Genomic DNA, 26,983 nt, shown 5'->3' on the forward strand with positions numbered 1-26,983 from the left:
CTGAAAATTCTATGCTAGCATATTACATGAAAGTGCTGTAGTGATCCAGGTGAGAGCAAGAGATGCTCTGCTTCTTATCATACAGCAGGAAGTACTTCCTCCAATTGCTTAGGAGGTTTAACAGGGGTGCTTAGCAAGCCATCTTCTCTGCCTTGTCCCAAGTCTGGAAAGTAATAGTCCCTCCACAGGATGTGAATTTTCAGTCATTCATTTGTCTTCTTTCTCTACTTAAAGAAAACACAAAATGCTTCTACTGCTTGCTATTTAAGTGTTGACACTTTTGATTCACCTAGATCAGCTTAATCCAAATACCAGTAAATTTATTACTTGTTGGAAAAATCCATCTTGTGTCTTTAATTCTAAGAAATGTTCAAGCAATTCAGTGTACAAGAATCATGTTCAGACACAGCAAAAGAGGAAAATTACAACCTACTTAGGGTGAAAAAACTTTCAAATCCTTTATTAATCTGATAATATGACAGACTAATCCATTGGTGTGGGTTCTTTCTTACCTCAATAATCTTGTCATGAATTTGCAGGCCTTCTGCTTTGTCTGCAGGTCCATTTTCCAAAATCTTTGACACATAAATTCCCTCAGCAGATTCCTCCTGATTGTTCTGTACCAGGCAGCAAGAAAATTGCAAAAAAGGGCCACATTAGTAAAAAAATTGAGATAGTACTAAAGTCATCAGCAATGAAACATGTAAATCCACCTGAAATATGCAGCTCATTTTTTTAGCTCCTTGAATTAAGAATTAAGCTCCTGGAGATTTTTTTAACTTGCTTAACACAAAGTAGCTATTAATCAAAAGGACAGAATTAATGAACTATTCCAGCAATTTTTATAAGATTATCCATTTACTTCCGGTTATTTTAGTCTAAATGAGACACAGTGTGCAACAGTAATCCGACCCCAGCTAAAACACTTGGAGCAAACACTTCAGGCTTCCCAGCAGCCAGTGGCTAGCACATAAATGCACAGTGGAAGACACTCATAAGAATGGATGCAAAAGTGCTTCTCTCAGAAGGAAAAGGGCTCCTGCAGTACTGCTGCTTGCAAGCTGCCCTACTGCATTTGAAAACAAAGCTCCAAGGAACAAAATTACATTAGTTAGCTGGCATGTAACAGTGAGAGGATTTGGTTGGAACTGGTTAACCTCGTAAATCCTATTCACATGGGAGATTGAAAACTTGCTCAACTATGAAATCCATACAGACGAGCTGTGGACAAAAAGAGAATCCATCTCCAGCTGATCTCTATGCAACACTAAGTACAACTCACAGAAGGTCAAATTTAAGACAGACAAGCTATCTACCACAGCTGCAATGATATAACTGATGTTGTTGTACATGCCAGAACTACTTTATTTCATCACATGATAATTAAAAGTAGCTTTAAATAATTATTAATAAAGAACTAATGTCAAGCAGACACTGCCTACTTACAGGGTTTTAAGTGTTTATACAAATAATAACTTAGCTAACAATAACTGAAGGAATCTTTTCCCAGCTGATTTATGCTTTGGATTGCAGCTTAGATGATGCTTATTTTCCTTCTGAGACTGGTGAATCCCTGACCAACAGCACAGTTCATGTGTGCACAGGTTTCTAGTCTAGGTGCTATACACTCATGGGGAAAAAGCTTTATAACTTTTTCTATTAAGGAAACTGTGAAGACATATGTAAAACATACTTTACACAAATGTAAAGTATGTTTTACATACTTTACATGTGGCAACATTCCTATGGAGACTTGACCCAGGTAGATTTAAGGTCAAGAAATACTTGTTCAGCAAAATATTAGTCAGAGTATGTTTTCATAAATTCCTTTTTTCCCCCTTTTTCACAGAGACTCATGAAAGAAGGAAAAAAGAAACACAGTAACAGTTCTAGCAATATTTTGAAATGATGAACAAATAGATTTCCACTGACTTCCCATCTAAGCAGTGAGAAATGAAACTCTGAGAAAAGAAGCATAATGGCCATTAGTGAAAATACAAGAGGAACATGGTTTGGTTTTAACCTGAGAAAACAAAAAGCTAGATTATAACACCTTCACCCACATAAAACTGCATTTCTTTCCATCAGAACTTTCATTGGCTTTTTCAAAAGCAATGTATGACATGTTTTTAAAAAGGTTATTTCAGTCTGGCTTGTGGTCCCCATAAGCTGCATGTGGGACCCACCACTGCTGACAGGAAAACATAGCACAAGGCACACTGAGCTCCAGCACTGTCACACAGCCCAGGGGCTGTGCAGCAACTGTGCCTGCAGCACACCTCCCTCCAGCCTGGCCTTGATGTGGTCTCCTCAGGGAAAACAGTCCTCCCAGCCAGACAGAGCTGGGGCTCCCCAAGGCAGCCTTGCTCCCTTAGAATAATGAATCACCTCTCAGAAACACACTTAGGAGAGGCAAGCTCCTTTCTGACCAAATAAAAGATGGTCCTATGATGAATTGTTCCTTTCCTCTCCTCCTTCCTTCAGGCAGAAGGCAAACAGTGGGGATGCCTATTATGGACTGAAAATAAGCACAGTCAACAGAAAGTATGTATGTGCATTACCCAAGTCACCAAGAGTCACCTGCTTTCCAATGGAAAATAGCTGCATTGCACTTGTAAATCTCAAATAATGTGATGAAGAACACATCCCCAAGCACATGACTAATATAGACATCACTGTTCTGCTCTTCTGCTGTAAGAGCCAATGTTTCAAACAAGGGCACTTTTTCCCTGGACAGCATGAATGTAGAGAGCACCTTCATGAACTCTTTTTGTCTTTTTAACAACTCCTGTTCCACTATTTAAGCTTTCCAGCAGAACTTTGTGTTTTCACTATTTGAGTAAACTCAAGTATTTTTTCCTATTCTCTCCTCAGCTCCAGATCCAGTGAGTCTCACACTGATACCTGGGAAATGCCAATCAAATGCCTGTGCTAGTCACGCTTGTCAAAATAAGAATAAAACACAAAGGAATTTCCAAACTGAACTTCAAAGACTCAAAACCACCTGAGACCCATCCCTGCCTCACAACCTCACCAATTTGTCTCCAAATATGAGTGTTAATAGAAATTAATTTCCCTTTCTCCATTTGGCAGTGTTCTCAACCCACAGTGCTACAGACATTCATATATTTATCATTTACTCCTTAAAATTACAAAATATTAAGTCAGAAAGTCTGACAGTTTGTGATACGTATCACACTGTTGCAGTATGCACTGTCAGCATCTAAGTCCTTTAAAGAAGCTCAGTTGCCATGCCAAGAAAACTGAACACATGTTCCCTTTTCCCTGCAGTTCTACAGATGTAAATCAGAGACATCACAATGCAATCCAAAATAAAGATTGTCTGAATTTTGTTACTGCTGTACTCAAATGTGAACATAATCATGGCATGTGTGTTTTAACTTGTAGCCACCTGTGGTCTCGTCCTTCCACTAGAAAAATCTAAGAAACTCCTGCTTTGAATTTACAGCCCCAACATCTGATAACTGCTGGTCTTGATATTTACCCAAGGGAACAGTAGCTGCAGCACAGACAGTGGACTGATGGGAACAGACTCTTTGGCACCACTAACTATAGCTTTAGAGCAGAAGATTGCCAAACTAATACACAGGGTCCTACTCCCCTCCTCAGCAATACTAGGAGGCGACAATTCTCCCCTTAACAAGAACCTGATCAGTATAAAATTATTACCAACCCTTTTTAATCAACTATTAATTTTCCAGTTTAACAGGTTTCTTTGCCCTTCATATGCAATGGCAGTCCTGATTACTACTTTTGGAAAGATGAAGTAAAAAAAAAAATAAAGCAAGCATATTTATCATATTCTAAGTAGGGGCTAGTGATCCTTATGCATATTCTATGGTTTGCAATGAACTTTCTAAAACCAGACTGATGAGATTAAGATACAGCATTTATGAAAACTGTTTCAGTTCATAAGGAAAAATTGAAAGCAGGCATGTGAGAACAGGGCATGTGCTTAAACTATCTGAGCTACAGAAGCAAATTTTCTTCTCTCCTGTAAATAAAAAAAAAAAAAAAAAAAAAAAAAAAAAAAAAAAAAATAAGGCAAGCTGTTTCACAAAATTCCAAAGGCTTAATCCTGCAACAATGACTTTTACAAGTAGTCCGGAGATTTCCATTGAACAGTTTGCATTAATACATATTATTCACATGGGAACTGAGTGTAAGCCAGCCTAAAATTTGAAAGCAAAAACCTATTAACATCCTTCCAAAAAATAAGAATAATACAATTCTCATGAGATTACATCCTCCAAACAATGACTCCAGGTATACCTGATGATAAGCAGTTCTTCTATCTGAAGAATAGATTCCATACCTACTGTCATCAAAAGTTACTCTTAATTAACAGTGTATCCAGTAAAAGTCACCTACAGTTACTTTTTGCATTACCTGATTGGGTCGTCCTCCGATGATATTGAATCCCAAAGTGTCATTTTCTCGGTGCAGCATGATCATTAATGGTTTGCGCACTCCTCCCTAAGAAGCAAGAGATTAAACACTGTTCAAGAACACAGTCTCAAAAAGTTATTGAATGAAAATATTATTGCACAGATTTTTAGCTGGAGAATATATAAGATAAGGATCGAAGGAAAATTAAGCTGAAAAGACTTGACACTGGAAAAAAAACCAAAGGAAAAATCATGATTCACTGAAAAGTTAGCAGGTAACACCTGATAATCTCCAATTATCATCTGCTGAACAGAAAAAAAGGACAGGTTTTGAGTGTGAGGAATGCTTGGCACCACTGAAAAAAGTTAGAGCTCCAAAGGTCTGGAAGTCTCTATAAACATAAAATCCCTATACATGTTAACATTTCAAACATTAAACATAGAGATTAAAATACACAACATTATAATTTTCAGACCCCAAAGTCCTATCAGTACACATTTTAAAGCAACTTTCAGAGAATGCAGAGAAACTGAAAAACAGCTCTTTATCCCAAACTTTTTCTCTCTAAAAAGAAAGAACCCAAAACAGCTGTAAAAATATGGGTTGTATTCTGAAAAAAGGCTTAAAATATAAAGCAGACGCTGAAAAGCATAAACTGAGTAAAAGTTAAAGACGAGAAAAGAGAAATATTTTCTTTCAGTGGACCAGGTGAATAATTAAAATTTTTAAAAAATTAAAAATTGGAGGCCTTAGCACAGCAAGTTACCTTATTTTACGCTGAAACCCACATTTTATTAACTGTGTCAGTGACGTGTTTTATGCCCGAACGGTAGATTTGAAGTTAATTACGTCTATTTTCACTGGCCTGATAGCTTTCCTCCCCAGCTCCTGTTTTATTCCTCCTCCGGCTCCGAGCGGCGATACCGGGCAGCAGCGCCCACAGCGACCCCTGCCGGCGGCGCTGGGAGCGGCGCTCCCGCCCGTCCCGCTCCTCGGCCAGTCCTTGCCGGCATTCCGGCACCTCTCCTCCCCTCTTCAGCCACCGCTTTCCTCGCCCACCCCACCCTAGCAGTCACTGCTGTCCCATCCACGTGACCTTATCTCATCTGCTAAGAGATGAAGCAACTGCATGAGCACACCTCTCAGGTGCAGCAACCTAAACCTCACGGACTAGCTAAACAGAGGAAACTTAAAAAAAAAAAAAAAATTACTCAAGTTTTCAAACAGAATTACTCAATGCCCAGAAGACCTGTGAGACCTGTATTCTGAGACATTCTGGTGTCCTGTGAACAATGTCCCCTTTCCCATTTTCCATGCAGTAGGCATATGCCCAGAACACTACATCGCTGCTTCGGGTGTTTCACTGCTCAGACCTTTTCCACCTGGGATTTTGCTTCCCAAGAGCCCACGCAGATTTCGGTAGAAAGAAGAATTCTTTGCATTAAAACATTTCTCACCATGGCTGCAATCAGCAATGCCCGAGCCTGCACAGTGAGTTTCTAGGCAGGAATCAAAAACCAACCAGTTCCATCACAGCAAGTGAAGCCAGCTCACTGCAATTCTCGCACGGTTTGTTTTGCCTAAGGAGCGTGTCAGTCTCTGGGCAATGCCCTCAGATCTGAGGGAAGAGCGCAGCACTGCTCTGGCCTCTGCTTATCAACGGTGGTAGCTGTCATACCGTTCTACCGAAGCTGTGCCGTCCTTTCACCATCGTTTCCAAAGTCGACAATAATTTTACACTCAAGTTGTTTAAGACAACTTCTCAGCTGCTCAAATAAAAGTTAAAAGCCAGCTCCACGCCCCTGAGCTGCCGCCAGTACCAGCTGGAGCAAACTCAGCAGCAAGAGCAGCTGGGTCCCTGCGAGACGGAGCGGTCTGATGGGGACCCGCTCATCGGAGGAGCCAGGACCCGTTTGCCAGCTGCCAGCCCAGGAGCGAAGCCATCTCCCCTCCCGCCCCTTCCCCATCCTCTCCGGCCGAGCAAGCGCTCGGTCGCAGCCTCTGCCAAGCACTGCTGTGCTCGCCGCAGCACGGGGTTTCGGCTACCGAAGGGCGCCTGAAGAGGGACAGGCAAGGAGCGTGTCTCCAGTGGAGGTGTTACAAAAAATCAGCAAAAATAAAATTCTTCATCTGACAACAGAGTCCGGCGGCTATATCTCCCCGAAAGAGGCGAGGGACGGGCAGGGGCGGCTCGCATCGTCCAGGAGATGGACAGCGGGATCGGGATGGGTCCCGAACTGCTGCGGTGGTGACTGCTGGCCCCGGGGGCACAGCCCGCCCCGTCCCTCGGCCAGTGGTTCACTAGTCGGGCACGGGAAAAGCAGGCTGGAGGAGAGCACAGCTGGAAGGGCGCGGACCGGGGCGCGCTGCCCCGCCGCCGCACTCACCTTGCTGGTCTGGCCGCCCGCCAGGTCCCGGGCGATGCTGCTGATGTGGCTCATGTACTGGCCGAACTTCGCCTGGTACCGCCGCGCTGTCAGCTGCACCTCGCTCTGCAGCGCCGACAGCTGCGCCAGCAGCGACTTCTCCCTCCTGCTCCAGCGCAGGGCCTCCCTCTTCAGCTCCTGACCCGGCTCCGGGGCGCCGCCGCCCCGCAGCGCCCGCAGGCAGCGGTGCCCGCTGCCAGCCTGCGGCTGCCCCGCCGAGCTGCCCGGCGAGCGGCCGGAGGGGTGCCCGGCCGGGGGCTGCGGCTCGGCGGGGCCGGGCGGCCCGTAGCGGCACGCCGCGAGGTGGGCGGGCAGCTCCCGCAGCCGCACGGTGCGGCCGCAGCCCCGCGGGCTGTAGTCGCACTTGACCTCCAGCTTCTGGACGAGGCTGCGGAGGGGCAGGACGGGGCGCAGCTCGGCGGCCGCCAGCGGCCGGCAGCGCAGCGGGCAGCGGCGGCGCCGCGCCGCCCAGGGCAGCAGGCAGCCGGCGCAGAAGACGTGCCCGCACGGAGTGGACAGCGGCTCCTCCAGCACCCGCCCGCACAGCCCGCACTGCAGCTCCGCCGCCACCGGCCCCGCGAACCGCGACGGGTCGAAGCCCATGGCGCGGCCGGGCACCGCGAAACTTTGGGCGCCGCGACCCCGGCCTGGCCCCGGCGCCGCTGGAGCCGCTCCCGGCGGGCGGCGGCGAGGGGCGGGCGGAGGAGCGGGGCTGCGCCGGGAGAGGCGGGCGGCAGCGCGGAGACGGAGATCCCGGCGGCTCTCCCCACCCTCTCGCATTAGGTCCCTCTCCACGGCGCTACCGCCCCACGCCCAGCCCCGGCACCACCTCCGCCCTCCCGGGGCATCCTCGCTGCGCGGCCGGGCGAGGGACCGAGGCGCGGGGACGAGCCGCCGCTCGGCCCGAGCCCACCGCCCTCCCCGCGCGGGCACTGTCCCGGCGGGAGAGCTGTGTCCCCGGCGGGTCACTCGGTGCTGGGCGATGGTCGCGCACGGAGGGAGGGAGTTGAAAGGCTGCGGGACAGCGTATCGCTCAGGCTCTGACTGATGCACAATTGGTGCTGGTAAATAACGCGCACATGTGAGTGCGCCTCTTTCATGTCTCTCCAAAAGGCTTCGTCCTCTCTTTTCCTCCCGTTTTGGGATATCCGTCAGAGCAGAGAATCCTGAAATACCTTGTACTCTGCTGTCACACCATAAAGGAAATAAGTCAGGATAAGAAAATTACTTGTTGAGCTCCCTTAAACTACAGCATATGTATGAACAACACTTTCATTTAAAGAAAAGCTAAAACACAGCAAAGTCTAGAAAAGTGTAGTTAGGATCAATAGCTGCCTGGATTCTACCCCTTCCTTGCTGCACAACCCACAACATACACTGAAACATGAAACCCCTAACACATTCCCCACATAACTTCACTATTGAAAACACAGGGCCAGATTGCTGCCCCCAGCCCTGTGGAAAACCTAGAGCAGAGAGGGATGGAGCTCTCTGAGGGGTTTCTTCAGTGGACTCCTTCATGTGTGGATCAGACACTGTCATTTTTGGAAAGGATGACAGGTTTGGTCTGTCCAGGCTCGATCACACGTTATTTCCTGGGCTGAGAACTTCTGAGGTAGAGTCAGGGTGTGTCCTCACCAGTTCTGCAATTTCTACTTCAACTCTGAATCTCAGGGGCGTCCCTCTGGGAAAGCCATGGGGCTTTTGAGACCCACTAATGAATGGTTCTTTGCGGTGACTAAAAATACATCATGTGGGCAACACAGTAGAGACATTTTTTTCCCCCAAAGCAAGAAGGAAAACTCTGCACATAACTGCCCCTAGAACTGAATCTAGGATAGCAGATCTGTTATGTATACTCACAATTTATTTAAAAAAAGATTCACAATGTCTCACAGAACATCTACAGACACAAATATTACTGGGGAGCATGACCAATCTATTCTTTCTGACTTGCCAAACAGAAATCCACAGTTTTTGTTGAATTACCATGGCCATGAAATAAATAAGCAAATGAACTGCACTGTCAAATAGTCTCTCATCTTGAAGACGATGCACTATAATCCAATATTTCATTGCAGATCAAAATCACATTCTCCCACTTGGAAAAGGAAATCAGACACCTTGAGTAACTAATTGTGCCATTCATACTGGTTTTAATCATCTCCCCATTGTTTTTAATTGCTTTGCTCATGGAGTCAAATCAGTGTCATCAAAAATGTTATAGAAAATTATTTTTAAATTGTGTCCTCCTCTCCATTTTGAATTTAACTATTAATTTGGCCTCATTATTTGTTTATATCCTTTTCTGTCTCCCAGTGTCCCAATGTATCTCTTTGACCTCATTATACATGGCCCAGAACTTTGGGTCTGAGCACAAGCAGTAATGCCTTCATTCATAAACTAAACTGGGCAGAGAAAAGGCCCTGACACTGGTTCATGATCTGTTAAGCTGGTATTGCTTCTGTTAGTGTGATGCTTGAAATGGTTTTGGCTGAGACGTGTGAGCAGCCTCCCAAACCACAGCTGGACACAGCATTAGCGCTGCAGGGGCAAGTGCCAAGAGATAGTTGGAGGTGGCTGCCCTCTCTGGGAGGTGGAGGCTTAGGGGCAAGGCTGTAAGTCCTTCTGGAGTCCCTGGCCCATTTTATTCACCAGTACAAATGCAGTTGTAGGAATGAGGTAGCCAGGTTTGAGCCTTGGAGCCTTTCAGCTTCTTTTAGATTAGATGATTAATTAAACAATTATTTAGGCTTCTTATGGTAAGCATACTTGAAAAAAAACAACTCTGTCCTTTCTGGCCCACTTTGGGCATTGGTGTAATGTCAGCGCACTGGCAAAACAGTTCCAGGTTGACTTTTTCTTTGCTTGTGCTGGACTAAGAAATTATCTTTCTTTGCCATGATGTCAGCACAGATGGAAGCACAGGCAACTGGGTTTATATCAGAAGCAATTTTCCAGTGCAGGAACCTGTAATACAGACAAATACACTAAACTCATCTAAAGATAACTGCTGCCTGCATACCAGACCTCCACGGAAATGGATACACATGGATAAATACATGCAAATGTTACCAATGTGCTTACAAAGGATGATTCCTACAATTAGTCCTGTTAGTTCTGACGTAATCAGGAAATGAAAAACACCATCCTCATACTGTCCTGAAATATTCTTAAAGAGACAACATAATTATAATTTTTTTTTGCTTTGCCAAGGTCTCAGCACCTACAGCTCCAAGTTTCATACAGCCACTCCAGTCATGGGTTCACTGAGGTGGTCAAAGAGGGAAATGCAGATTTGGGGAGATGGAGAGAGGCTGAGGAAAATAGGAACAGCAGTGCTCTTCTGAACACTGGGGACAGCTGTGATAGCACCACACTGGGACTGAAGCCAGTCCTGGATCAAATAAATGTGCAGTGCCTTGTCTCCCAATCAGTCCATGTCTTCAACAGCTTCTAACACGTTCATTTTTGCTCTGCTTGGTAAGGCAAAAAAAGTAATTTGAGATAAGAAAGCATTTGCTTCCTTAGTCACAGGTACCTACAAACACACACACACACACACACACACACAGACACACACACTTTGAGGGAGGATTTTGGTGGGGGCAACTGCCCTGAAGGAATTCTTTACCAGCACAGAAACCCAGCTGCTCCTGATCATCAGAGCTGGGAGGAAGAGCTATTTCTATTATAAATAGAGGGTCGTATTTGCCCTTAGCTCTTTTCTCATCCTGAGAGGATCTACAGCTTAAAGGATGAATTATACAGCTGTTTCCAAGTCTTCTGATGAAAATATCAGAAGAAAGTAAGAATTACTGCTGTGAAATACTGAAGGTAACTATAAGGCTCCAGGCTCCACTGAAGTCAAAGGGGAAAATCCTGCAAACTTTAAACTCCCATATGTGGGAATAAAATATGTATTTTTGTATTTCCTCCCTCATTTTCATAAAAATTTTGGTCTATTATTCATCCATAGGATTTCACAAAAAGGTTATTTTTCCAGTCACACTAGTAAAATGCAGTAACTAATTTAGAGCTAGGAAGACTCAGCAATTTCACTCTGAGATAAAACTTAGATTTGAGCCTTTGCTATTAAAATCCGTTATCATCAAAAGACTGCAAAGAATTTTTGTCAGTGCACTTTGGAAAAAAAATATTATAAGAATAAAATTAGACAATATTACTAATGTTTTATTGAAAAGAATCACCTCAGAAGGTTTACAATTTTTAAGACAGCAAGCAGTTTTCCTGCACTACAGTTTATCATTGAGCACAAGTGTGTAAAGTGTATCTGAGTAAAAGTGTTTCAGGAAGTGTCCAAGTCTGAGAGTGTACAGATTTTTGCTGAAACCTGAGCAAGGATTTGTATTCATCAGTTAAAGAAAGAAAATTCAATTAAGCTGCACACATTCAGTGAAAAAGATTTCATCCAGAAAACATTTGTAATCTGTGTTATTCACCAGCACAAAGACACTGTGTGATCTCTGTGTTTGTGCAACTATGTATGACATCAAATAACTCAACAATCCACTCTGGCCACTCGGAAAATGAGAACAAGTCTTAAAAACCAGTAAGTGGGAGATCTAGATCTTTCATCCACTAAATGGCCAGAAGCAAGTCCTGAAACAGCTTTTCACTTTTCACTTACTGCTAATGCTACCCAGCAGAATTCAGAGCAGTCAACTAAGTCCCTATAAAATGCCTGTAGCTAACAAAGATGCCTCACTAGGGCACCTTGGGGCAGTCAGGATTGAAATATGCACCTTCCAAGGCAACAGGTGGATAAAAGCACCTTCCAGGACGTGCCTGACCTGGGAGGTGTGCTCTGCAGTCACACCCTTGAGGTGTGAACCTTGCAGAGAGAGGAATTCAAGGAGCAGTGAGATTGTGTGTGATTTAAGAGTCAATCTGCCCAGTACCATAAAAGCCAAGTGCTCATAAGCATGCCTGTTTAGCCCTTTAGGAGCTTACCTGATAGAAATTAACTATGCTATCAGCTTTGGACACCTCCAGCAGCTGAACAGGGTTTTTTTTCAGTTCTACATTTCCGCTGAATTTCTTGGTACAAAGTCAAAGGTAGATATGAGCACTTCAATGTGGTTTCTCCATTGTCCTTTTTAGAAGAACATTTTAATAGTAAACGAATTTGAAGGAGGAAATGGCTCCTACACCTATTTTGTGGATGAGGAGGTAGATAATTAAATTCTTTAGATTCTGGGTCAGAATTATCTGCATAAACTGGAAATATGTGTCAGAAAAGGAAACTGGGGCTTCTCTTTCTCTTTCGCAGACTATGAGCAAGGCAAAGCCATCTCCTAAACTGGAAGCCCAGGTAGAGAAGACTATGCACTTGACCTATATCAATACACTTGTTTGAGCATTGAGACTGCTTTATCTTTGTTCCCCTCTACCTTCTCCCCCCCACCTTGTTCAATGTTAAACATAAGCTACTTGCTAGTACTTAATGTGGCAAGAGAGAAGGAGCAAGGAGAGGTGAGACCCAGGCTGAGAGAAAGCAGGTGGGTGTGTGTGTGTGTGTGTGAGTGTGTGTGTGTGTGTGTTTGTGTGTGTGTGTGTGTGTGTGAGTGTGTGTGAGTGTGTGTGTTTGTGTGTGAGTGTGTGTGTGTGTGAGTGTGTGTGTGTGTGTGTGTGTGTGTGTGTGAGTGTGTGTGTGTGAGTGTGTGTGTGTGTGTGTGTGTGTGTGTGTGTGTGTGTGTGTGTATGTGTTAGCCCCTCACACCTGCCAGGTCTGTGCCACCCTCCCTCAGCCAGGCTGTGCTGGCTGCCCACCCCTGCCCAGCCCTGCCCTGCACACCGTGGGGCTGGCTGCAGCCCCAGCAGAAGGTGCTAGCAGTGGGTATAAATGTAAGGGAACATCAGAGCCTTGCCTTGGGCATTTCTACCTCCTTTCCCTTTCCCAGTACAACTGTCGCAACCTGCAGACGTCACAGGTTTTAAATCTGTCCCTGCAGAGCCAGTCCACAATGCACTTGCTGCAGACACCTCCTTTCTGCACAGAGTTGCTCCCTAAGGGCATGCAGATACAAAAAGCTTTCTATTTTAGCACCCATTAAATCAAGGGAAAAAAATCTAAGGGGATAATTTTTCACATTATGGAGTCTCATCAGTTGCTGTCACTGAGAAGAGCCACTCACTCATCTTATGAGATGACAGAGCCCAAACTGGACTGGAAAGGGATCCCCTCATTGCTGATGACAGTCCCTCCTGAGAAGGGCTGTCCTCTTGCCCTTGCAGTACTTGATCAACCAGCAAACACCCAGTGGCTGTTCCTAGGGCTTCCTTTTCACAAAGCAAAATGACATAAACACCTAAGATGGAAAAACATTCACCCCAGTATTAGTAAAATAAGGTACCACAAACTGGAATAGAAGCAGAACCTCAGTTTCCAATGCTGCATGTCTCAGTGAAGGCTTTGACAGCTGTTCAGAGTAAAATAAATTGTTCAGGATATTTCTACCCTTTTGCATGTTTCTTTCCAGTGTCACATTGCGCAGCCTTTAGAAAACTGCCTTTACCTATGCATTTTTTTGTAGTATTAACTTACACAACTGGTAAGGGAGACAAGTAAAAAATTTAAAAACGTATGTGGAAAGTTCAAAGTGAAATATAACAAACTAAAAATAAATAAATGTGGGAATATTGCGGTAGGATTTTCAGAACTTTTGTTTAAATAATACCTGAATTTAAGCCTTTGAAATTAAAGTTAAATATCATTGCCACCACAATGTGGCTGGTCTTAGTCTAAACCAGGTAAACAGGGTAGGAAGTGTGTGCAGAGAATTTTGATTACTTTATGCATTTTAAAATGACACAGATTGGAAAAAGCTATTAGTAAGTCAAAGAAAACCAGTCAAAAATGAAAGAAGCCAATGGTAATCAGTGCATGGGAATATGGGAATCCATGCACTGTTTCAGTGTCAAACTCTTACATGATACAGTACCAAAAATAAAAAAAGAAAAGAAAAAATAAATTAGATATACAGAAGCAATAGACAAAACAAAAAAAAAAGGAAAAGAAAAATTAATATCTTGTTGTTGATATGGGCCATAAGATAAGCACATAAGAATATGTTTCTGACTCTTCTATATGTTCTATTTGTTTGTTACACATACTGTAATTTATGCAGTGTAGAATACCCTCTTAAATCCCTTGTCTGCTGCCTCCATCCACAACATAGGTTAAACAGAAATAGCCAAGGAGCACTTTACTCTGTTGGTGTTCCTCAAATATGAAAGCTGTGATACTCCAAATATTTAATTGACCCCAAGGCCAGTCCCTTTGAGATTCAGCTTACATTAACACAAATAATGCAGTGCTAAAAAAGAAAGATTTCCTCATTTAATTAGGTATTCTAGTGCACTAGCAAACATGATTCCTAGATATATTTTTCTTTCTCCATGAGACACTTACAACATTGAAGTTTCATGATTGCATTTGACAGTAGAAATAACATGCAGTAATGATTTATAGTAGTTAATCTTTAGAAATGTCAGCATAATATAGAAGCAAATATTATGTGCAAGGAGAAAGAATGAGTTTGGATTTTGTAGTTTTTCCAGCTCTTGATCTGTTTAGCCTTATTTTTCTTCTGAGTTCTGTTTTCCTGAAGTTATGCTTTCAGAAATTACTTATTAATGAGTCTGAATTAAAATGCATACAATTGCTTATTCCCCAAGTAGGCTTAAATCATCTCAATGGATTGTATTTTATTTAACTTATAAATAGGATTTATTGTACTTGTCTTATGTGGAAGACCACCTTGACTAGTTATTCTAAAAACACATCTTGAGCATTATTTCTATCATGTCTTGTTGCCACCCTCACTAAAAGGAGAGAGAACTTGCTACAGTCTGTGATTTTTCCTCTTGTAGGTGTGTGAGAACTGCTGTTATTTCACACAGGTTCTCCCTCTGCTCTCAACAAGGCTGGAAACCATGACCTCCTCTGACAGATGGTGACTTTTTACAGAATTTTGGGTAACACCTGTAAGGGACAGCACTAAAGGAACTGCAGGGAGCTCAGATCAGCCTCCATTATCAATGCCTCCATGCTTTCTGCTCCCTTCCCTCTCTCATTCCCAAGCCAAGCAGAGGGCCACAGTGGGCCTTTAACTGTGTTACCTGGGAGCTGTCAGAGTAAAGACGTGGCTTCCCGGTGTTCTTGTGGGGGGAGGGCATCCCCAGGCTGACAGAAGATTGGCAGAAGATTTGGCAGAACCGATGAACGTGGTTTTCCCAAGGGTTATGGATCGTGTCTGGATTTTCTGATGTTCAGTGACAGTGGGGCTCATGTTGTTGTGACCTTAGGTGGGAAGACCAAGGGGAAAGGCTTTCTCCTCTAGCAGTTTGCCAGGTTTTATGTAACTTCTAGGATCCTTCTGTCTCCTACACATTTGCAAGATGTGGTTGAAAGAAATGAGGAGTTTAAACATAATTAAAGAGGGTACCCAAACAGGCATGCAAAGACGCAGATAAGGCCAATGCCAGATCTTTCCTTAGAGACCAAGCTAAGAAACAGTCTGTACAGGTAAAGCCACAGTGAAGATGTTGTGGCTGTTTATCTCAGCACTTGAGGGAGTGCAGTTTAGCTGAACATCTCCTGGAAAAATGCTCTCAAATGAAGTGGATGTCTTCTGTTTCTGGAAATGTCAAGAGTGCTGAATTAGAAATTTTCAACTATGTGGTTTAATAGTTTCTATCGTAATGAGCCCAAAAATGGAAAAGAAAGAGAGAAATAACTTTCTGATGCTTGAAAACATTTTAAAAATATTTTGAGTTTGACCAATAACATCTACTCCTCTTTTTGAGAGACTCAGACCTGAAAGATCAGAGATGACATCATTAAAGCATATTTTGACAAATTAAATCCAAATTTTTCCTAAACTGCCTGTCATCATGGATTCATGAATGTTAATTCTCGTGTACTAATGCAACTTTCTAATGACTACCTACTGCTGCACTGAGGACTGACATGTACAGCCTGATAGTCTTGTTATGGGGTGTTTTGTCAAAGTGCTAATGCAGCTCCTCCCTGCTGTACTTCCTCATTGCTAATTTTTTTAACCTATAAAGGTTTTCAGAAAAGTAGCCTGAGTTTTAGAAATGCTGAGCAGCAGGATGCTTCAGTGATGCCAACAGGAAATAAACAGGTCCAAAATCAGTGTTCTTTTAGATAGGATGAACATGCTTTTTCTTCATACCCATTATTATTGTCCTGTTCAGCCCACTCAGATGTATTTTAGGATGTTTCCACCCTTCATGCTGGAGCTGTATAATGGATGCATCAGTTTCTGCTTGTATCACCAAAGATTCAGATCAGTAACATACAATGTAGTGTAAGGGTCTGATATTAACTTCCAAGAGGCTCCCCACCTAACAGAAAAGCTGGATTTGGCCCTTGGTTATGTTCTAAAATTAATCAAGGCACAGTAAGATGTTCTATATTAATTTCATGTTTTCCTATCAAGATTTTCTCTTTTAAAGAGAAACATAAGCTGAGGTTTGGGACAACTTAGCATTTCACCTTAAATGGGAAAACTTAAATGGCAAGTGTGTTAGCTGATATATGCAGGGTTTGAAAGTTATTACATCTCATTTTAAGGCCAGAAAATTTTCCAAAATTAGTGGTGATTCAAACTGTAGTAAAAGCTGAAGTTCTTCGTAGATCATACATATTAACGTGACATCAGCATAAAATGCCACTTTAAATTCACTGATTCCAGTCTCCATCCCATGAGAATCTGAAGCAGCATTAACAGCTTCTGTGAAACATTCTCACATTAAAATACAGCAGCATGGTGGTTGGAAAGAGGAGAGACACAGAAAATGCCTTTTTTCTGTACTAATCAGACTTAAAAGTTTCCAAGTTTCTTGCTCTCTACAACATCAAAATTTATCCAGCTTTGTGTTTGAGCAAGCAGTGATTCACTGCTGACTAGGACAGAGTCCAAAAGTTCAATCTTCTCTAAGGCAAAAGTTAGGTGAACATGATCTTTTGGCAGCCTGCATATTAAGAGCTCCCCTATTCCCAGGTTCTCAACTGAGGACCTTCAGCAAGGTTAGCAAAATGAAATTGAAATCTGATTTTGTACTGTTTGGGAACTGAATTTCAGTACCTCAGTCTTCAGGCTGGTTTTGTGAGCATGACAGCCTGACAAATAATACCAGCTGTCTGCAATACCCTTCAAGCAGTGTGATTCAGACAAGTAGGAGCTCCTCTTTCCATTAGTCCTACTTTCAGCTTTATTTTAGGAACAAAGTGATTCCCTCCTTTCCTTCCCACACAAATAATCTGTTCCTAAAGAAATCCAGCTTTTGGAGATTGATAGACTGCATTTTGCAGTCTGTCTAACCCTTTACTAACTGCCACACTGTCAAGGCCAGAGGGATCAGAGCTCAGGGTTGACTTTCCTTATTCCTCTGCCTCTGACGTGCCTTAGGATCTTTATTAAGTTAATTAACCTCTGTGACTCAGGGTAAGCACTGGTGTAATGCACGTAGTAATGCTTAACACAGAGTCCCACAGATGTGAGGCATGATAAAAGGGTAGAGGACTGTTATTGCTACTAATGATCATTAGTTTGAAATCATAGGCAAAACCAAGAATAACAAGACCATTACAATTAGTTGAAAGGTAGGGTTGTGATATTTAATCATCATTAAAAGGGTACATGATGAAAAATATATTACATATTTTCAATGAGCGTCAAGAAATAGCTTTGTGGGATATCTGCAGTAAAGACCATGAGTAACAGCTCTGAAAAACAAGGTTCACTAAAGCTTCTGGTCTTTTTCATCCAGCATAGAGGTTATTTTTCCTACTGTGTCACACACTGTGGCTACTAGAGTAAGTCTGTTTTCATACATGTGATACAATGGAGCACTGAAAACTAACAAGCCACAAGTCTGTAAGTTTATCTCTGACTTTTTCATCGTTGCTATTTTCTTTACTGTGCTTAATACTAATTATATGTAATTTCTACAGAATCACAGATTTGGGACAGAGCTCGCTCTTGCTCACTTTTGTCCTGTGTGCTGCACAAATGCATTATAAGATATTCATGGTCTCAAAGAGGTAACAAAAAGAAGCTGACACTGTCATACAGCACAGTTGTTTATAGCTATCTTTCAATTTTTTTTTTAAACACTGCCTCTGGGATGTAATTAGATAAAGAAAAAAAATCTCATCCATCAATTAAGGTATTAGTGATCAGAACTGAATATTGGCAGTCTCAAAGAAGACATTCCTTTCCAGCTATCAAGAATTTTCCTTTATTGACTTGTCTCTTTCAGTCTATCAAAGAAAAGTTTTAATTTGCAGCTGAAATCCTGATCCTATGATGAATCATGTTTTCTCTTGAATGCAAAGGGCGTCTGTCTGGCAAAGTTGGCAGCCTGACCTCTGTAAATATTGTTCTATTGATAAAAAGAGGAATTGGATATAGAGACTATCCAAAATAAATATTTTGCTGGGATCTTGAATGTCTGACTACAATAGAGCAAAGGGATGTTGCTGCATTTTAAATCATTCAGACATAAGTTGAAGTGAATATTAGTTTTAGTTGAAAAACTGTCAAAGGCAGTCTGCACCTTTCCTTTCGGAAATGAGAATGGACACCTATTTAGGGATTGCTCTTTTCACTTTATTTTCATAGGGATTTGCCATTGGTTTTGTTGGGAGCAAGTCTGGACTTCTTGATTTCTAGGAAAATTAAGAAAATATTTCAATAAAGTATTCAGAAATACCAGCATGTTGTGCTCCTGTCTTTTGGATGGAGGTGGATGGAAAAAGAGCCCTTTGTGCTGTCCCTATCAGAAGCCTTCACAGGCTCAGGGAGGCTTCCTCAGGGACAGGTGTGCAAGTGGAAAATCAGCAGTGCATGGTAGGCAGCAGACAGGCTGGGCAGCCCAGGGATCAGGGGAAAGGAAACCTTTATGTCCCCACTTCATACTAAAGAAGTACAGAGGCATAATTTCTCTCAAAAATGTAATTGCTCCAGCGGGTCTTCTGGCATGGCACACCTCCCCACTGTTTCCTGACAAAGTTGTATCCCAAAAGATGAAAGACGTGCTGCTCTGTGCTGCCATACCTCCTTCCTTCTGCCCCCTTTGCTCTGACAAAAACTGCTACATGAAGCAAAAAGGGTGTGCAGCAGGAGGAGGTGTATGTGAAGGATTACAGTGAGAAATCCCCAGAATAGCTGATGAGAGGTGTCTCAGCACCATCAAGTCACAACAAAAATGGTCTGACACAGAGGCATGAGCGAGCTTGTGCTGAAGTCAACAGAACTGTACCTTTGCTTAACCAGTGACGGCCTCCTGCTGCTCTTTCCCAAAAGGAGAAACAGAGCAATTTTTCCCAACAGAGACTTTTTCTTCTTATCAATAAATGACACTATCTCACTGCTGCAATAGATAGTCTGTGAATAACAGAGGACATATATTTTTATTGGCTCATCCGATTAAGCAAAGAGAATTCCTGTCATCAGGGCTGAGCTGTAAACTAAAATTTGAAGGTGAGATAACCATCTACTTCTTCTTTCTCCTGTAACTCACAGCACTGCTGGGACTGCCGTGCAAGGGAATGTTTGCCTAGTGCATGTGACAGATACCCTAACACACACTGTTTATCTGGTTCTCCCTTCCTATGACTCATTCTCCTTTCTGTACTGTATACCTCCTGAAAAGGCCCTCCTGTTTCAGATTTTTTAAAATTCATGTTTACAATAAAATCATAATAAAACAATACTGTTGTAGTAAAAATAATTACATTATTTACCTGGAACTTGATTCCTCTTTGCTGGAACCTCAAGCCAAACTTCCTTTTTTCCTTATTTTCTAGTTCATAGAGAAGATTTGCATCTATCAGCTTTCTTTGTCATGGGTATATTTTGGAAATGTCACCCTCTCAACATTTTGAAAAGGCTTTCCTACTTTTTTTTTAAAGAGGGGTACCCCACTTGCATCCTCAGTACCATTTGAAGGAAGCAACCAAAGCAAACGTGTATTAGTCACTCAAAAAAAAAAAGAGTGAGGCAGGGATGCCATTCTCCTGTGTTAACCCAAATGTTCAAAGAAAATTTAATGTTCTGTCCATGCCCAGACCAAACACGGAGAACACTATCCACACACAGAACCCACCACCACCAGGCAATTCCCATCATTCTGAGCATACAGGCACTGCCACCAGAGCACACTGAAATGCCTGCTGAAGCCATGCAAGCAGAGCAGGGCCCAGTGTGAGAGCTGAGGCTGCAGGAGGCTGAGCCAAGACCTCAGCTCTGCACAGTGGGGACACTGTGACCCCAGACACTGTGACCCCAGACACTGCCTGCTCCACCTCTGCCTAAAGTGAAGCTAATGGTGGCTTCCTGGCCAAGCTCCTTGCACAAACAAGCAGTGAACCTGAGGAGAAATAAAGAACAGTTTGTAATAGGAAGCAGGCAAAAAACCAGTACAAAGAAATTAAACAATGGTTCATGAAAATCTCACACAGTCAAAACCAAGGGCACAAAATTTATCAGGCAACCTAAGAGAAACACAACTCTGCTTGTTAGGTTGCCATCTGCTAGTCTGCAGGTCTTCAAAGCTGCCAGAGGAAGGCTGTGTGCCTAATCAAAATACATCTCCTTCTCGTGGCTCAGTGATTTAATACCCTTGTTTTTGGGAGCAAAGCATTTTCCTAAGTATCACTGGGCTTCAAGAAAGTCTTTCTGGTACCTCTGTCAGAAGTCTGATTTCTGAGCCCAAGCTGAAGCTTCTGGGGAATTTTTCTTAAAGTCAGACTCTAAATGAATCTCTGCATAACTGTTACTGCCTTGTTCACACTCCTCTCTTTCTGCTTTTCACTCTGATTCTCACATCTAGAATTAATTAACTGGAGGGAAGAAAACCAGGAGAAACTTTTTCTTGTTTTAGGTCTACAATATTAATGCAACTATTTATCTCTGGGACTGCAATGGTTTTTCACTAGCAAAACCTTATGCACCAGTACAAAGAGTTACATTCTGGGACAAAGTTTTAAGACTTTTCTTCCTATTACATCAAAAAGCCACAGCAGACTCAACAATAGTGCCTCAGCAATGCACAGAAGGATCCATAATAAATGCTTGCAGTCCTATCTTAGAAGCACAGAACCAATCAAGCTTCCTGAATACAGGCATCTAGTGCCACTTGCACATCCTGCCATGTCCCACTTGGTTCCCTGTCTGTCTCTCACATCAGAGAGAGAGTGCAGGTTCCCAAGTGCTTGCAGCCAAACCTGGCAGTCCCTTGCAAATGTCCTTAGTGTAAATTTCCTCTTAGTACCTGTAATCAATCCACTGATTGCACATCTAATTTACTTTGAACCTCTTAAGTACATCTCAGGATAAAAAGATCAATTGCTTGTCTTCTTTTTTTTTTAGAGCAGAGCTTTTGCAGTGATTGGGGTTTGCTTGTAGAGAAATTCCCACAGCCATCATGAACACACCTGGATTCTCTGGGAAAGCTTTCTTACGTTTCAGCAAGCTTTGAACAGAGCTCATGAATTACTCTAAGAATGACAGCTAGAGGCCTCAGCTGAGACTGACAAGTACTGAATAAGAGTCAAAAACTCCCCAAAAGGTTTTGAAATAGTATCAAATAGATGTGATAGACAACAGGCAAACTGCCCATTTATAAATATAACTTTATATATTTTTAAAAATTATACTTATTTTATGGATTTGGTTTCTACTCTAAAAACCTAAAAACATGTGGTGGAATCCAAAAAAGGAGACTACTCTTCCCAGGTCCCAGGTCAGCACTTTATCTGCAAAGACATTTTCTTCACCTATTAGCTGTGAGATTGGTGACAGAGATTAGGTTAAAGACCATTATTAAGAATCCAGGAGTTAGAAAATGAATGCTGACCAGGAACTTTGAAACAGCAAGGCAGTGTAGGTGTCCTGGGATGCCATCTTTCATCATGTGTTCATGTTGTTTTTTCCTTTCCATGGGTTCTTTCTTAGTGCAGAACCCTGACTGTACTCAATGAGTAACAACACAAGGTTATTTTCCTTCCTTTGTTCAGTGCAAGGCTGTCCAGGTTTCATCTGGGACAGAGTTAATTTTCTTTCTAGTAGCTGGTGCAGTGCTGTGTTTTTTGGATTCATCATGAGAATAATGCTGATAACACAGTGATGTTTTAATTATTATGAAGCCATGCTTAGCCTGAATCAAGGAGTTTCCAGTTTCCCATGCTCTGCTAGGGAGGAACTGCACAAGAAACTGGGAGAGGGCAAGGCCATGACAGCTGGTCTGATCTGGACAAAGGGGTATGGCCATGCCAAGTACATAAACTGGGGGGATCTGTCTAGGAAGCACTGATCACTGCTTGGGGACAGGCTGAGCATTGTTCATCGAGTGGTGAGTAACTGGATTGCACATCACTTGTTTCTCTTGGGTTTATTTATCTCTTTCTTTTTGTTCTCTTCCCTTTCAATATTATCATCATTATTATATTTTATTTCAATCATTAAACTCTTTTTGTCTAATCCCACAGGCTTTATTTTTCCAATCCTCCTGATTCCACTGAGGGTGTGCGAGGGTGAACAAACTGCCTGGAGTTAAAACACAACAACAGCCCAAGCTCTCTTTCTTCTCCATGAAGCTGTGTTGTGAAAGCAGCGTTATTCACATCCTCAAGTGCTCTTTAAAGTGCCTTTCATTGCAGCATGTGTATGCTTCATTGTAATCTGTAATCTGGTTTCACAAAGCCCTCTGAGACATGGATTTAGTGTTTTTCCCATGTTCCAGGTTTGTAAGTGCAGCGCAGAATGACTAATGTCAAGCTGAACTGCATATGCCTGCTTAGGGCTGCAAGGTCCTTGGATGTGCTCTGGAAGCTGTGGCAGGGAGAAGTCACATCTCTGGAGGCTTTCACTGGCAAATCACAACTTTCTACAGAGATGTTTTGAACTTCTCCAGAGAAATGTGGTGTTTCAAAGGGCTGTCTCGTGACCAAAATTGAATTTTCAGAGCGACAGTAAAAGATAAGCTTCTAGTATAAGGTTATCCTTTTGTGAAACACCATATCATAGCACTAAATCTTAAAAGAAACCACATTTAAAGTAAAAGAAATTGTGAAGTTCTGAGACAGGTAGAAGTATATTCTTTATCCCCAAAACACTGGGACTACAGTTCTAGCTTTCCCAAATATTCAGAAATATTCTCTGGAAAAATAAAATAAGTTAAATGGAAGTTAGATGGAAAATTGCATTCTGTACAGAGGAAGTTTGGAAGAGTTGTGAGAAGCTAAAAATGGGGTATTGCAACAGGAAATGTGCAACCTCAGGAATATGCTACTGGCCTCACTGCAAACTCAGAAAGCATTCAAAAAAGAGAATGCTTTTGAAAAATGAAAAAGAGTGTACTGTAATGCTGAAAAGAAAGGAAATCACAATAAGAATATACAAGAAAATAGTGCCTGTCAAAAAATAAAGAATGTTTAACAGACAGTAATCCCATAGAATATTGTGTGTATTTCCCTGGTCATTCTTATCCAGACTTGTGGCACCATGCAAAAATCTTTTTCTTGTTTTCCACTGCCAGCTCATACAGAAAAAGAGCTCACTGGTTATATAAAATGGAGGTTATCAGCAATATTGCTAATTAATGGTGTAGTTGCCAAATAAGAAGTTAAACTCTGACAAACATGACCTAATGTTACACAAATATGCTTCATAAATCACAGTTTGAAAAATTACACAACGGGCAGCATTTTTTTTGGACAAGTAATAGAACCTATTGGCAGTTAGTATAATTAAAGGCTAGTAAGGAGATGAAAATGTTTGGGGGTTTGTAGACTTGTGTACAAAAAAAAAATATAGAAGTGTTTTTAAAATTCTGCAGCTTGAACTGGTTGTTTCTTCGAATGGGAAAACTTTAGTGGGAGCCCAAGGATCTACAGGCAAACCCAGGTTCAGCATGGGGAGGTCTCAGATCTCTGGCACAGTGAGGCTGTTTTGGATGTCCTCTGATGGACAGAGCTGTTGCTGGCACTGATCTTGCTCCCAGCAGCCAGTGCCAGTGCACTGTGTTCCTGGCATCCCCCTGGGTATCTGCTCGGTCTTGTGACAATTCTTTCTTTGTCCCATTGTGTCCCGTAAAATTTGAAGCTCTTGTGAAATACTGGAAATGTGGAGAGCCCTGAAGGGCTGTCCAGGAGATGGGTTTGCTTGGCATCTTCCCTTTGAATGGAGCAGAAGGAAGTAGAGTCCACTTGTTGAATATATTAAGTGCAGAATTTTTTGAATGATGGCTTCTAACAGGTGGGAGCCAAGGAGTGCAATGATGAATAGGGAACTTCCACAGCAACCTCAAATGAGACATTGAGCAGATTATGTTCTTAGGTTTAGATGCAAAGGATAAAGGCAAGGGGAAAAAATCTTGCATGGGAGAATTCACTTTACTCATTTAATGAAGTTAAATCAAAGTTTTTACAGTTCTGTTTCAAAACAATGAAGTCTAATGATGAGGATGAACCAAACATTCTCATATATTCACTCTGAACGCTGCTTCCCCACTTTCAAGAGAATGGATTGGCTACTTTTTTATTGCTATCAGAAAAGCATTTCTCATCTATTTTAGTACAGACTTAGTAAATCATTTCACAGTAATATTTATTTAAGCAGAAAAACATTAGTCAGTGACATTGAGAACTAAAGTTCCATTTGTGCTTGGCAATTTATCATTAGACCCACTGGATTCACATACCATCCCAGGAAGATAAGGTATGCTATGAAAAACTGTTACTTATTAAAAGGAAAATCAAAATATGAATATTAAATAGACTGCACTGTGATGGAGGTTTTGTTTTAGTACTGGTGAAAGAGAAAAGCACACATAAAAGCAAAACATGCTACATGAAAAGAACGTGGGTGGAAGTAGTGTCAGTGATAGCTGGCTCGGAACCTTTTGTGAGCCTGCTGATTTCAGTGGCCTTTGAATGAGGTCCAAAGCCTCATTTTTATATGGCAAGAAAATTTGATAAAAGCACAGTCAGAAGCAGAAACAAAGAAGTATTGAGGAGCATTGCAGAGTGGACAGTGAAGCAGAAATAAACAGAATCATACAGTCCAAAGGACTAGAATTTGCATTCACTCACATTGAAGCCACTTGACTGATTTTCATGTAAGGAAATTTGAGCTGGAAAAAAAAATAGAAATCAGAATTGAAAAAAATCTTCAATACTGGAGTTATACATCTAAGATAAGCTCTGCCAGAAACAGTGCATGTATTATGCCTGGCACTGGGCCCATGCTTTGTATTGCAGTTGAATTTCACTAATCACAAATCCCCAGGAGTTTTATAACTTCTTCCTCCTTTCATAGGATCACCTGGCCAGCTCCCCATTATACTTCCAGAACAGCTAAGGCCCATGAAACACAACATACAAACACTTTGTGTCCTCATGAACTTGAGAAAGAGCTGCTGTTTCCACTGATGTAGGGTCTCCAGTGAAAGGTGGCCCTTGTTCCAGATGAAATTGTGAAAGGCCCCTGCTGAGATGACAATGCACCAGAAAGGAGCACACAAACATTTAGTGTGGGTTTACAAACATAACTGAAAAGCTGCCATGCCAAACCCTTTCATACCCCTGTAGGTACTAGAGCTCTTCAGGTGCCTTGGATTTTTACCTTTTCCCAAGATTGTTTGAATAAAATGCAATTATTCGAGTGAATGATTTCAGCAACACAAGATATAGTGAATCCCTCACTTTTTGTTCCACCACTGATTGTTGTATTTGCTCCAGAAAATTTTCTCCAGAAGAGATCTGCAGACAAATTACTTTATCTCTTAGCAGATGCCCAATGGGTTTGTCCTACAGGATCCCAAACAGCTCTGCTGTCATGGTGCTTTGGCCAGCACACTTGGAGCAGAACAATGACAATGGGAACACAGTAAAATATTATCAAGTTAGAATGGCCAAACTGCAATAATATTCTTCGTATTACACCTTAAGATTAACTGAGAGTTACTGAGTTTTAACTGAGAGGCAAACCACGTGACATTAAACTAGCCTAATCCAGGCTTGAATAGGCACCCAAACATTACTGCAAACTGAAACACAGCATGTGTGAAACAAACCTTACAGAAGCACCTGTGACAGAAATTATGTTTGCAAATGCAACACATGTATACAAACATCTGGAGACCAATTGCATTCATAATTAACAAATGTTACTCAAAGCATTGTCTATATTATAAAACTTGTAGCTGAGAAGAAAATGTGTTGGGCCTTATCCACATCTATTGTAGCTAAGGAATACTGTAAGTTAGGTTTTGGATGAAGTTACAGGCACTTTGAGATAAAATGGTACAAAAAAAATCTAAATTTCATTGCCACAGCATTATTAAAAAAAAGAAAAAAGTATGCTGGATCAAAAGATTGCTTTGCCCAGTCCCTGATATGTAGTTTCATCTTTCTTGTTTAGGTATCTGTGCTTTCAGCCAGTGGTCCACTCAACACTTGTCCACAAATATTGTTCTTATTCTTCATAATAACTGTCTTGGGAAGCCTCATGGCAGGTTCTGGCATGAAATGGACTAAAAGAAATACCCCAGGGATCTCAGAGGAAGTGTTGCACCTTTGTCAGTATGGTTCACATGTCAAAATATGTATAGAAGATGGAAAAGAAATCTTAGTGTTTTTGTCCCATTTGGTATGTCATGTTTTGAGTGAGCTTAGATGCAGACACACTAAAACATATAATGGCTAGCACTACATGTTATTGTTGACAATTTTTATCAGTCCTGAATTAAATCTAGCCTGGTTTCTGCGACATGTGACTGCCTGTCTGGTTTCTTGAGAAAACACTTTGCTTTACTTTGGAAAGAAAAAGGCTGTGAAAAAAACTTGAGGACGAAGATTTGCTCTGCAGATTAAAATTGCTGATGTTAATATTTCTATTTGTTTGCCAAAGATAAAATTTAAATGTCTTATTTTGTTATTTTTGACTCTTGCATGCACAATATTTTTTTTTTTTTAGAGGAAGAAAGGACATATTTGCAGCAGCATAATTATTTAGAATGAGGGTTTAAAGTTTTATAAGATCATTCCTGCTATTAAATTAGAAATCATTTGACCGAGGATATACTTT

The 26,983-nt window shown here is 41.9% G+C and overlaps 1 protein-coding gene across 7 annotated transcripts in view; it reads right to left on the bottom strand.

The window, feature by feature from the left end:
* Positions 1–26,983, bottom strand: part of PDZRN4 (PDZ domain containing ring finger 4) — a 264,705-nt gene that overhangs the window by 228,348 nt on the left and 9,374 nt on the right. For 2 of the 7 annotated variants that reach the window (XM_059847077.1, XM_059847075.1), the window contains exons 1-3: positions 6,798–7,482; positions 4,411–4,497; positions 513–617 (exon numbers count right to left, since the gene is read on the bottom strand). In XM_059847077.1, coding sequence (XP_059703060.1) covers positions 513–617; positions 4,411–4,497; positions 6,798–7,439 — 834 coding nt within the window. In that variant the 5' untranslated portion in view covers positions 7,440–7,482. Of the gene's footprint in view, positions 1–512; positions 618–4,410; positions 4,498–5,176; positions 5,317–5,867; positions 6,317–6,797; positions 7,483–26,983 lie in introns of those variants that run through there. The other 5 variants (XM_059847076.1, XM_059847074.1, XM_059847078.1 and 2 more) reach the window with 5 other exon arrangements.

The sequence above is a fragment of the Haemorhous mexicanus genome, chromosome 5 (genome assembly GCF_027477595.1).
Source record: "Haemorhous mexicanus isolate bHaeMex1 chromosome 5, bHaeMex1.pri, whole genome shotgun sequence".
NCBI classification, from domain to species: domain Eukaryota; kingdom Metazoa; phylum Chordata; class Aves; order Passeriformes; family Fringillidae; genus Haemorhous; species Haemorhous mexicanus.